We start from the raw sequence: 12,630 nt of genomic DNA, 5'->3' as shown, positions 1-12,630 counted from the left end.
GGTGCCCAGTTTAACAAGGCCTTGAATGTGCTAATAAATGTTCCACCTGCAAATGCACGGTGCCAGCCATACCACGGGCAAACCTGTATGTCTGCCGAACTAGTTAGTTGACCCTCCTACATCGGCTGCCTGCACCACATTCCAGAGCCACCCAGAGTGCTGCATTAGTGCTGCCATTAATTGTTGTATAGAATGGCACCACTGTCGCATTACTCTGACTTTTCCATGTCTTGGGAATCGAACGTGCTCACCTTGCAAGCAAGACAACACCGAGCAACACGGGTTCGATCCCCAGGTCCGCGCTTAGAAACCTCTGGGTATTAAGCGCGTTATAAATAAACTGTCGTATCTATCAAGTGTGATCATGGCCAGCATGCGCGCCCCGCACTGCCACCATGCGGCTCATTGCTATTCTTGAAATTGGATAAATGATATCCATTGCCTGCATTGCTCATGAATAACAATGAGCTGATCTGGGATCTAGGCACATGGCAGGCACAGGTGCTACTTATTGTTTTACAATGCCTCTGTTAAAATAATAGTTACCAAAACACCATATTCTAGTCAAAAAATAGTTGTTCAAATAATTTCTGGGACTCGGCCCTAGCAAACACTCCCACAAACTAGCCACTGAATTGCTTCCCAAGAGAAGAGTAACGTCTCCTTTCCTTGTAGTATTGCGGGGTTTAAGGAGAGCCTGAGGGAAGGTAGCTGATTACTTGGGCGTTGAGGCAGGGCTTGTACCATAACATTTGGCACTGTTCGGTTTCCTGCTGCAACAGACATACTGATGTGTTGGCAATTAGTAAAGATGGCATGTGCAAAGTAAGTGCTGGTGTCCCACGAACGTGTGCCTTCTGGTATGTTCGGAACTCTGAGGATAGTTGCCATGCAAGTTTAGCATTCTTACTTTGGTAGTTTTAGAGTATATCTTCAAACAATACCAACGTCTTATTATTGCATACACATTAATGTACTGGAAGTTATTACTCGCTGTGTTATTGTATTGGGCTGTAGGGGCTTTAGCTGTTAAGTGCTCTGAACCTGTTCGGTTTATTTATTTGTTTTAAAAGTTTTCTCCTTTACAGATGCCGAATTGGTTTGCGAGAGGACGCTCAAGTACTTCCTGGGGATCGCAGGGAGAAAATGGGTCGTCAGCTATCGGTGTAAGCCAATGAAATTCGTGATCCCCTGTACTCTTTAGTAATGCTTCCTGCGTGCAAGTGTCCACGGTTGGCTGCATCATGTTATCTTATTGTTAATGTCACGATGCATTCTTTGTAGAGTCTTGGATTACACTGGAAAAGGTTTGGGGTTAACCACTGAATAGGATTACCTTTTAAACTTTCTATATGGAAATACATGTTTCTTGGATATCCAGGAAGGCTTTAAATCACCAGGACTAGAGTTGGACTTCAGTCATTGTAGTAATTTATTTTTAATGCATGGCTGTAAGAGACCACCAGTAGTCTTAGTTTTTAAATTTTCCTTTTGGTGGTTATGGGTGAAATGTTCAATGCTTACCCCAAGTCCTGATGTGTTTGCAGGGTGACAGTTGTGGGAGGGAGGATTCTGGTTCTACATTTGATAAAGCAGTAAAATGGACAGAGGTCATACTTTGCGTGTCCTGCACATTTTACATGTTTTCTGCAGAATGTTGTGATCTGGAAGTCTTTTTGGTGGGGGGGGGGGGAGTTAGGGGTTTTCTCTTGTCAGCCTGGAAGCATTAAATTTGCCAAGGGAAGACAGCCAAGCTCATCCTACCACAAGGTTCCATGTGATAAAATCGCGGCTAAAATGCTGTGGTTTTTGCACCGCAATCCATGTAAAACATGCGGGGGACACGCCCGCTCCCCTTAAATGGTATAATGGGGCACACCTTTACCGGGTCAAAATACAGCATTTTTGCTGCAATCTTTTTTTTTTTTTACCACAACATTTTTGCTGTGATTTTATTACCCGATACCTACCCCGGAGCGCCTGCCATGTCATGTCGTCAGTTTCACTGAAGTTCAACTTGCTCAATTATGTGGGTCTTTTAAAATGTGTTTTTACTCTTGAATCTCCTTGGATCATAGCCAAAATCCATGTGCAGCTGATCTCCCCCTATCCCTTTTAGGCACTTGGGATAGGATGTGGGCCTTGAACAGTCATTGATCAGAATACCTCTCCAATCCCTTAAGTGGCTGCCACAGTGATTGGGTTTTTCACCTGCATTTATTATGTTACTTACTGGGGTTTATACGCTGCTATCTGCATGCGCTCCCTGATTGAATGTTTCAGCATTAGATCAACACTGTCTTGATGTTATTTTTCAGACCTTTTTCCGCATATGGTTTGTTTGCCCTTGATTTGATACATTAATGCTCCATTGTTCCGAAATCACATTGGGGTATCTTGGTTTTATTGTATGTAGTATATATGTACAATTCTAAAACAGTTACTCTCTAAGCCCTTGTTTCTATAAAACACGGTAGAGATGCAGGATGGCTCTACCACTTGGCAAGGACCGTTGGTCTCCAAATCACTGATTCAGAGTTTGCTCGGGTGCTGTTTGTACCAACCTTGCGTCAAGCTGCCAGTCTTCCTTTCCTTGCCCTGAGAGGAACCGCCTGTAAATTGCGCCAATTTGTTTTGTTGTCCTTTGCAGAGGTGTCGGTACTCTGTCCAATGTTCCACTTCCTTGCATCTCCTCATTTTTAGAACCATTTTCTACTGGTACAATCATTTTTCATTGTGCACTGTGACTGAATTGCTGCACCCTGAATGCATGTGTATGTTTCTTATACAGAACCACATGCCCGCCTTCAGACAATTTTGAATGCACTATGGGGTGAGAAGAATTGGAGGGGAAATACCATGGTCGTAAAGTGAGAGGTGTGATACTACATTATTTTGCTTAGGCGTGCGAGAATCCCTAAAGCATTGCCAATGGGTGGCTTTGTAGTGCCGCAATCCATCTAAAGTTAATGTCTGCACACACCTGGCAGTGGCTTGGGCCCAGGAAACTTACCATCCTCGGTATAGAAGGCTAAGTGGTGGGTTTGGCTGTTGTGTGGGGAGGCATGTGGCAGCTTACACATTGCTAAAACCAAATTAGTTTGTGTTTTTTTTCCACTTCTCTATAGGTGGATATGTGCCATCACAATGTTTACCCTTGCTTCACAACGAGGCTGAACTGTGGCGGGCAGTTGAATGTGAATTTCCCCTTTTACAGTCTTGCAATATTTCTTCATCAAAAAGGTGTATTCAAGTTTGTCACTTTGGACATGTTTCTTATATTTCATCAATTCAGTGGATGCATAGAGGATGTGCTTGTAGGCTTCTTAATCACCCTGCATCTTAAACACTAAAATGCTAACATGCTTAAAACAAGCCAGTAGATTGGGATTATGAACAGTCCTTGCATACACCTTAGTCTGACATTCACAGTCTGCCAGCTATTGCTATCAGATGTGCAAATTACAGCCATCATTTGCTCTGCGAACAGCCTCATGACGTATTTTGCCATTGTATAGCAGCTAGTGCCATTAAACCTGAAACGCCCACTACTGCGAGGTTTTGGCTTCAAATGCTCAAGTGCTCTCGCCATTAGCAGGGATTCCCATCAAATGCTGATGTGCTAATCAGTTGCCAGGCCAATTGGCTGGATTGTCCCAGACCTGAGATCGGACAACATTTCTACCCATTCTCGGATCCGGGAAAACTAATTGTGCCCGTTTATGTAACAATCTGCTTTTTTTCCCCGACATCGTGATTCGACCCCTCTGGTTATGACCAAAGCCGGGTGACTTTAGACTAATAGAACATCTGGTTAGAACACTTGTGAATATTCCTGTCAGGATTGTACTCTGCAGAAAATATTAAAGTACAGCTTTGTAGAGATGAGCACCTTTTATAATTTGCTTGCAGAATTATGAAAAACACGCCGCCTTTCTTTAATGTATTAATTTCCTGAAATGTAAATGTTTATTTCCCGAGTTCCCTCTCCCCCTAACTTAAACATCCTGCGCCCCCACCACCCCTAGCTGACCTTCCCCGTGGCTGGTGGGATCCCACAGTTAATATATTCCAGCCCTGTGGGCAGGTTTTGTGGAGCTGGCACGGGTAGTGGAAAAGAAGGCATTTGATCATGCAAAGGGCCTTCACCCTATGTACTGTAAAGTCACAAACCTTTCTTCTCCATTCCGGGGCTACCACCGAGCAGCGTTTGGTGTTGTATGTATCCTTTTGCAACACGGTACTTTGTATGCAAAAGGATACACTCTGAATGGAATGTTTTTAATGTAGTACTTAGCCGAGTGACACTTCTGAGAATTCCATCAAGTATTTGACAGTTTGCAAAAAGTGGGTGCGTCAATCTGTCAAAGCTAAAAGTAAAGAGTAAACTACATGCTCCGATTCCAGCAAAAAGCATACTTTGAAACCCACCCTTGCTCTATTTTCGTTCACCGTTTCATTTGAGTTGGTAATGGTTTGCAAACTCTTGCCGTATAACATAGCGGGTAAGTTATTAGGGTATATATGGCAGACATTTGCTATGGGACTGAAATGCACCTATTTTCCCACCCATTGTGGTGACATATATTTTATGCCAGCTAGGTTATTGTTAATGATGCTTGGAAAGTTCACCATTTTCTTCAGCACTTAATGTATGGCTCTGTTACTGTGGACCAATGGGGCTTTGAAGTTGCCAGGTGGTGAGCCTTGCATGCTGGTTACTCCTTTATCTTTATCTCTGACTTCACAGGCCAGAGCCATTTGCTGGCTCAGAACTACCTTCAGATACAGTAGGTCTAGAGAAACATGATTTTCTACACCCTTCGGGACACATTTTATTGCAGTTGTAAACAGTTGGGATGCACAAACCAGGCTGGCCGTGGGGGAAGCCACTTGTGAATTTTGCCCATTGTCCTTGGCTAAAATGAACTCGCATACTGCATTTTCCAACATCGGCCTTTATTCTTTGACACATGGGGCCTCATTACTACCCAGGCGGTAAGTTACCGCCTGGGCCGTGACTTTACCACCATGGCGTAAACTACGTTTACGCCATGGTGGTTGGTGGATTTACCGCCCCATTCCGACCTTGGCGGGGCGGTAAATCCCCATTTTCCCATTTACCCTTCCCCATTCCACCCCATAGGGCATAATGGGAGTGGGGAAGGCGTTAATTACGCCACCCTAAATTACGGTGGCGTAATTAACTCCATGGTCCCTTAGCGCCATGGATTTTAACACCTGCTAAAAGCAGGTGTTAAAACCTCCATGGCGCTAAGGGACCTCGTACTCAGGCGGTAAGGGTCGGCGCTGTTTACGCCGCCGTAAAACCCTTACCGCCTGAGTTGTAATGAGGCCCATGGTGTTTTACTGATCTGAGTTCACTTTGCTTCGCGCTGAAGTGCAGGGCTGTTTCTTTCAGTCCTTAACAAAATACACTTTTAATTACTTGCGGTATGTTTTTCTGCTGAAAAGTGGGTCTGAGTTGTCACAGTGCACGCCCTTTTTGACGGGTGACCGTTTCAGTGAAAACAAGTGTTGCATTTATTTCTCAGCCCGCAATAATATCTGCTTTTGCCATCTGCACTCGGATTACAGAAAGATGCCCGCATAGTCTGCCTAAATAGGGCCAGTTATTCAACGTGCAGGTTTCTGAATGCTGGCAGGTCGGTTTCCCAGTGAGCCCTTCAGTTCCGTTTGTTTGGGGACTTTGATTACACCACATGTGCCCCCTCAACCCCATGTTTTTCTAGGAATCTTTGGTGGGGGAGAGCAGGGCAGAGCGGGATTTCATCCGAAGTCCCCTTTCTTTTTTTTTTTACATTTGTTTTTGTTGTACTTGTCCGGCTCAATTTCCTTCATTAGGGAGTGGGCACCGCAGCCTACCCTTCCATCTCTGGGTCGGGGCTGTAGCACAGCACCCCCTTTCTTACTTCATCAGGGCGTGAGCACTCCAGCCTCCACTTCCATCTTTGGGGTGTAGCACTGCACCCCCTTTATTCTTTCCTTTCAGGGTCCCTAAAGTTTTCTCCGGACTCCCCTCTTGCCTCCAGACTGGAGGTTAAGGAAGTTAGTTGTCTAACAATAGAAGGAAAAAAAAGAGGTTCAGTACTTTTTAAACACCACTTTTCCCCCAAGATGGACATGACATTAAAGAGGAAATATTTCCATAGAAATGGACATCAATTTTAAGACTTCAAAAGAGGAAACATGACATAAAACTATACACAATATTTGAGAACATCAATTTTAACCATTGTTCTTTGAAAATGTTAAAAAAAAAATCTGTCGTAAAGCATGTCTGGGTTGATAGCTTTTCAACTGATTGAGGTGGACCCTTTTTCTTCTGTTCTCCTTTTGGGATGCAGATTTTGTAGGCAACAGGTGATATTTTATCTACAATTTCAAAGGCACCACCCTGCCAAAATGGAAGAAATTTCTGCTCCTGGGCCTGATTACTTTGAAAATTTTACAGGTAAACCTGGTCACCTACTTCATATTCTTTCTTGGTAGTCTTTAGATAATAGGTCTTCATTCCTTCAGCCGACTTGTCTAAATGCACTGAGCATAAGCATACGCATGCTGGAGGTGCTTCCTTACATTTTCAATGTACCCATTGTGATGCTGGAAATGCATTGGAGGGACAGAGCCTCCATATCCTGGTCCTTTTTTTGCTTTGTCATGTATGTTCAGTCTTGTTTTCCACGCAGGAGTTCATGTGGGACTCCTGCTGGTGTGGCGCTTCCTCTTTTTGGTTTGGTGAACAGACACTTGGGATACCCTTATGGCACCCATGGGTGGAAGTACGACCCTGTACTCCTAGTGTATGTTTTTGGGCACCTGTGTGTGGCTCAGAGCAGGGTATGGCCTGGTGGCATCTCCATGCTGAACGTGACAGGTGCTTGGAGTATCCTCCATTTTGGGATGCTGAGGCCCTGCCATTGGAATCAGTTGATTCCTGATAAGAAACAAGATGGCCCCTGTGGCCGCTTGCTTTCTATCGCCCGTTACCTTATTTTTCCGAAGTCCCAGGAAGCCCTGACTCTGTGCCTTCCTCCTGACTGGCTGTTGGGTTGAAGTTCCATATATGATAGTGTGGGGGAAGTACAGGCAAGACTGGCTCGATCCTTCCCAATGATTGTATGTTGTGGGTATGCCCGTGGGGTGGGACCTGGGTGAATGGCGTGTGTAACGAATAGACATTTCATGTTATGGGTGTCTAGTATCTGGTGGTTGACACAATGACTGAGACAGCCCTGCCCGAAACTGGTATGAATGCAGCGTGGAGTGCTGAATGGCAGAGTGCTTGTCCGAATCCACATTCCGTGTTGTGAGTGTCTGGATGGAGAAGAATGGCCTGAATGCACTGTGAGCCTGATTGGCTGCCTGAATGCCCTTCTGAATGATTGGTTGCCTCAGTGTGACCCAGCAGAGTGAATGGGTGATCAACAGTATATCTGGGGGCTTCTCACTGATGGAAATCGTTCAGAAGCTGAAGTTGATGCTTAACCTTCAAGCCCACTGGAAGATGAACTGCTGCTGCTGTCCTTCGCTAATCCGAAAGCTGCGTGACTGTCAAGGAACTGATCCAAGAGAGGACCTAGCTGGGAGACCTCTTCCCGAGCTATGAGGGACCATCGTGCACCAGCTGATCTTTGCCAAAGCTCCCTGGACGTCAGACCCTCGAAAGGCTGCCGACTGGAGACTGGGACCGCCTCGGAATCAAAAAGCGAATCGCCCAGACATTGACGTCCATCATCGTCAACTATCGCTGTCTCGGACCGGAGCCGCAGTGCTCCTTTGCTGAAGACATTTGATCCAAGGACTCCCTTGCTCATCACTGTTGACCGCCTTCGTCCTGCCAGAGAAAGTCAAGGCCGCCGATGACCAAGGAGAATCTGGTGGTAGGTTTCCCGCCACCGAAGACCACAGACGCCGACGACTCGATGCCCTTGCTGGGCCAAAGTTCTTAACTCTGCGCAACGAACACTCGTCGTCGAGGTGCACCACACGCCTCAGCTTGCAGGATGTTTTCGACCGATCATCAACGAGAACTGCAAGACCCGAAACTGCTGCCGCAATGACAGTGTTCACCCTTTATCTTCAGACTCTCGACGACCCGTGGCTCCTGCCTTTAAAGGGAGTGCACTCAAGAAGGGCCCGTCGACGAATCATTGAAGAACTCTACAAAACCAGGTACTTTGGTGTCGTAGAACCTTTATAAGGGATCGAGACTATATTAAGCATAATTGGACTGGGCTTGTCAATACGTTTTATTTACAGGTTTCCCAGGTGGGGGGATCCTCGCACTAAACTGTTCACAAGGTAGACTGGGGGCTGTTCTGGCATTCCTTGATTTAACTTTCTTTCTGCGATCTATCGTTGATTCATCCTATAATCTGATTCGTATGCTGTAACTGTTAGCAGTTGATGCATTTCAAAGTAATCGTTCGTTCAGAGTGGTACCACGTAGATCTGTATATATTTGCCATTGTAGTATTGCCAGAGTACAAAGTGTGCTATTGTGTATATAGTGTAAACCTTATTTCTATAAAGACTGTGTTTTCACTAACATAGTGTGTGGACATTCTTTGTGGGTGCTTGGGGAACTACGCTGGGCGTAAGAACCAGCCTGCATCACCTCCTGAGAGCTAAGCCTTGATTGCTTGTCCATTGCTACCAACAATAGAGAATCCTGGCTGTGGTGCTCTGTGCTTCAACTCTGCCATATAGAGAGCAGGAGTACAGATACCCCCCCTCCAGTCTTTACACCCATGAGTAGTGGATGCATGTAGCAGGGTTTGCGTCTCAGTTCTATAGAGCAGATGCTGAGGTAACACCATTTTACGGCTGGTCATGAGCTCAAATGGAGATATCTTTGTTGCAGTAATTGGTGTAGACCTAATAGCCATCAGGACAAACGGAGGCCGAAACGAGAGCAGATGAGATTGATTGATGCGATTACCTTGTCCAACTCAGGGTCTTTTGTGACCCATTTATGTTTGGGAGGGATCCCCCATCCCCCCACTCACCCCCCCCCCCCGTTTTTGAAAGAGGTCTGCTTACCTGAATCCTCTGGGGATTCATTTCTTTCAAAGGACTATCTGGAGTTCCTCCACAAAGTGGGTTCTTCTTTGGCCTCTCCACCTTGGCCTTGCCTTTAGCCCTTTGGGTTATAGCTTCCGGGGTAGAGGTCACTTTCAGGCTGAGAGCTTTTTAGGGGTTCTTTTTGAGTGAGAAAGGAAGCTTCCTCTAGGGCTTGGCATTTCCCCTCCACCCAGGCCCTGTCCTCAGGAACCTGTGGTTTGTCAGACGTATCACCCCCACACCCCAAGAGCATCAGCCCAGGGTATTGGGGAATTCTGGGAAGCAGGGTTAGGTTGAGGGTTGGACTGAGCCCTCTGCATGCGTCCCAGATCATTGGTCAGTTGCTGGACCTGTCGCTTTAGCTGTAAGACCTTTTCTGGGTGGTAGGGAGGTCTTGAGTTATACCTTTTCTGCTCCCGAAAAGGGCAACTGTCTCTTCTCCCAGAGTACCTAGAGTACTGGACATTTCCCCATAATTTTACATCCTGAATCTCCCTTCTCCCGGGTTCAGGCGTCTATTCTCCTGGAACCGGGGGAGAGAAGAGGATAATTTTTGAACTTCTGGTACGGGGATATCTGGGGGGTACGTTCAGATGGGGAGGTGGAGTGATACTTCTGTCCTGAGGGAAGTTTTCCGGGGCAGTACTTAACTGATCCCCCCCCCCCCCCTTGAGCCGGGGGAGTCTATACATACCCCAGGATTGGTTTGTTACCCTTGTACCTAGGGCTTGCATAGGCGGCAGGGTCTGAGGGATCATTGTCTGGGCCCCTGCCTGACTACCATTTGATTGGGCTAAGTTGGGAGGGGGGGTCCTTTCTGCCTTCCATTTAGCTTGTTGGGAGGATGGTTACTTTTAGGCCCCCCCCTTTCTCCAGATCTCCAGATTTTACCTCTGCCACCTTCACAGCAACAGGTGTTAGATAGTTTGGTTTTTTTTGGGGGGGGGGGTTCTTACACTCAGCAGGCTTCCGGACCTCATAAATCCTGGTGGACGTTTAATCACCCAATCCAGGGTCGTGTGCTCATACAAATCACACACCAACCGAGTCATTATGTATTTGGGGAGCGCCTGGAAATATGTAGTTATGAACTCCCTTCTATGTGAATTCACACGCCGGAAAGTCTGAGCAAATGCCTGCTTCATCTGCTGTACAAACACCCTAGGCACCTGATCCTCCCCACATTGCAAAATATATGCAGCATTACTGGCCTATTGAGGGATCCTATTTGTGGAAAAATGCTTCAAAATGACCGCATTTATAGGTGGACCATTTATAATTCTGGTCCCAGGAGACACTGGTCCGGCCACCGTCCCTATTGTGTAATAAAGTGAGTGCTCCTCAATTTCAGATGAGGACTGATGTTCTGGATCAGTTTGGCTAGGACTGGGTAGGTCTAGTTGCCTCATGTTTCCTTGGACTTTATCGGTAGAGAAGATGCAGTCAGTCGCAGTTATGCCAGTTCGCCACAACTTCCTAGGGGCTAAGATGCCCGATGGCGAGGGTATCACGCCTGAATCAAAGGGCCCTTTCCCATACCCTGATTGGTCAGGGTGCCTCAACGCCTGTTTGTAATTTTCAATTGCATTCGTCAAACTCACACCTGCTTCTCTCTCTCCTTATTGCCTGAGCGTGTTCAGAGAGCTGACTTCACTCTGGGACCGGTGGCCAGATAGGCCTTGAGCACTTTACTCTGGGCTATTAATAGATCTTTCAATTCCCTGATTTCATTCTTATTTGACGCATTTTCGTTTTGTGCAGCCTGCATTGTGCGTGCTTATTCATTTAAAGCGGTTTGCTTTCAAAATACCAATCTTTCGCTTACACAGTTAAACGTTGCGCTGCCTCTAAACGGGTCAGATTCCACTTCCCTCACACACTCCACGAGTTCTGTATATTCTTGCCCATTTCCAGTCAGGTCTTGAGAACCTGACTGACTCTTTTCTGTATCCATTTTCAACTGATGCACCTCCTATGCAAGGACACCAGTCTTCTGGTTCAAGAGGTCTTTTTCCTTCACCAGTTGAATTTTCTGTTTTAAAGCACGTTCAACCCCTTTTATAATTAACTGACACTTTTCATTTTTCAACTTCTTTATTTGCAATTCAAAGCCCATAATGTAATCTAACAGCCCTCTATTATAGCTATTCTGATCATTGACCCTATGTTGCAGTGTGCTCACATTTTCCACACTCTTTGTGCATCTTGCAGTGCAGAAAACTGTGTTTCAAGCCCTGCACTCTTGCTTCTGGGTTTTTAACTCCTTTTTTAGTTGTTCCAGAAGGCTTTCTTGCTTGAACTCGAAAATCTGGCTCTGCTGTGCTTGATCTTCTAAAGTACTTTCTGCACCTCATTTCCGCGCACAGGCCTCACTCTTCTGCACTTGCTCTTCAACGAGCGACAAGTCGAAGTATAGATGAGCTGTGAGCTGAGCCATTTGACTCAGTTCTTCTTGAGCATTTCAGTTCATATAAAATGCCTCTAATACGTTTTGCCATATCCCACCTTGACACCAAAAGGCAATCTCTTCTGATCGGACATTTTGCATAATTTTAGTTTGCCAGCTCCCTTCATCCGCCTCTGTCCACTATCCACGAATGAGCAGCATAGTAAGGAAATGTCTCCTGACATCATCTAATTCAATTGTAGTCATTTTTAGAAATGGCCTTTTTGCAATTTTTTTTTAATTTCCTTTGCGCACAAGCAAAAATTACCCTGTTCCCGCTTAATTTCCACTCACAATGCCAAATCAATTTTATGCAACCTTAATTTTTCACCTATGCACCACCCTGGAACTCAGGGTTCAAGTCCTCACAGCACTTTAACAAGACAAAGATGACTTTCCCTACACCTAAATGCACTTGCATCAAAATAAATGGTCTGTCACAATGCACGTGTCATGAGTCAGAAATAGCCAACCAAATCACGGCCAAGAGCCCCCAATTTATGAAGTTTTATTGAGAGGCCACCCTCCACACAGGGAGTTCCTCCCTTCCCCAATCTAGTTGTCGAACAATAAACGGTTTAATGTCTGTTCTTTATTCAGCCCTATTTCCGATGCATATCATACCACCTGGATCCCTCGCCCTGAGCTACCAATGAGCCAAAAACCCAGCCAGTGTACAGGAAATGTGTGTTTGGATGATGAGTAATAGAAAATCGCAGTAAAATGTCACACACCACAATGAACTTCTCTCTGCATAAATAACTTGCAACATTTGGTTGGGAACATTTAAATCACAATATTATACTTTTTACAAATTTCAAAATAAATGTATTGGGTTGGGTATGGCGCTCGTCCATCTAAATCAAAGTGTGGCTGGTTATTAAGTATTGTACAATGAGACAATGGAAATATGTATACAAAAATGCCTGTAATATGTGGTGTGCCCTTTAGTTGACACGTGTTTCGATCTAACTCTGGTCTTTTTCAAAACAAGGCTCTTATTCTAGAATGATCACAAAAATTGAGCAGAAATTATGATGGACAATAAAGTTAAGTGAGACACATATGCAAACAAATTACAACCAATGGCATACATA

General features: G+C 45.4%; 1 protein-coding gene across 3 annotated transcripts in view; it reads left to right on the top strand.

The window, feature by feature from the left end:
* BRCA1 (BRCA1 DNA repair associated) overlaps nucleotides 1–12,630 on the top strand; it is a 560,494-nt gene that overhangs the window by 422,450 nt on the left and 125,414 nt on the right. For all 3 annotated transcript variants that reach the window (XM_069634200.1, XM_069634199.1, XM_069634201.1), the window contains exon 17: nucleotides 1,089–1,166. In XM_069634200.1, coding sequence (XP_069490301.1) covers nucleotides 1,089–1,166 — 78 coding nt within the window. The remainder of the gene's footprint in view (nucleotides 1–1,088; nucleotides 1,167–12,630) is intronic.

This window comes from Ambystoma mexicanum, chromosome 13, assembly GCF_040938575.1.
Source record: "Ambystoma mexicanum isolate Mex_15411 chromosome 13, UKY_AmexF1_1, whole genome shotgun sequence".
NCBI classification, from domain to species: Eukaryota; Metazoa; Chordata; class Amphibia; order Caudata; family Ambystomatidae; genus Ambystoma; species Ambystoma mexicanum.
Note: the sequence above shows the minus strand (reverse complement) of the source record. Positions and strands in the feature narration are given on the sequence as shown.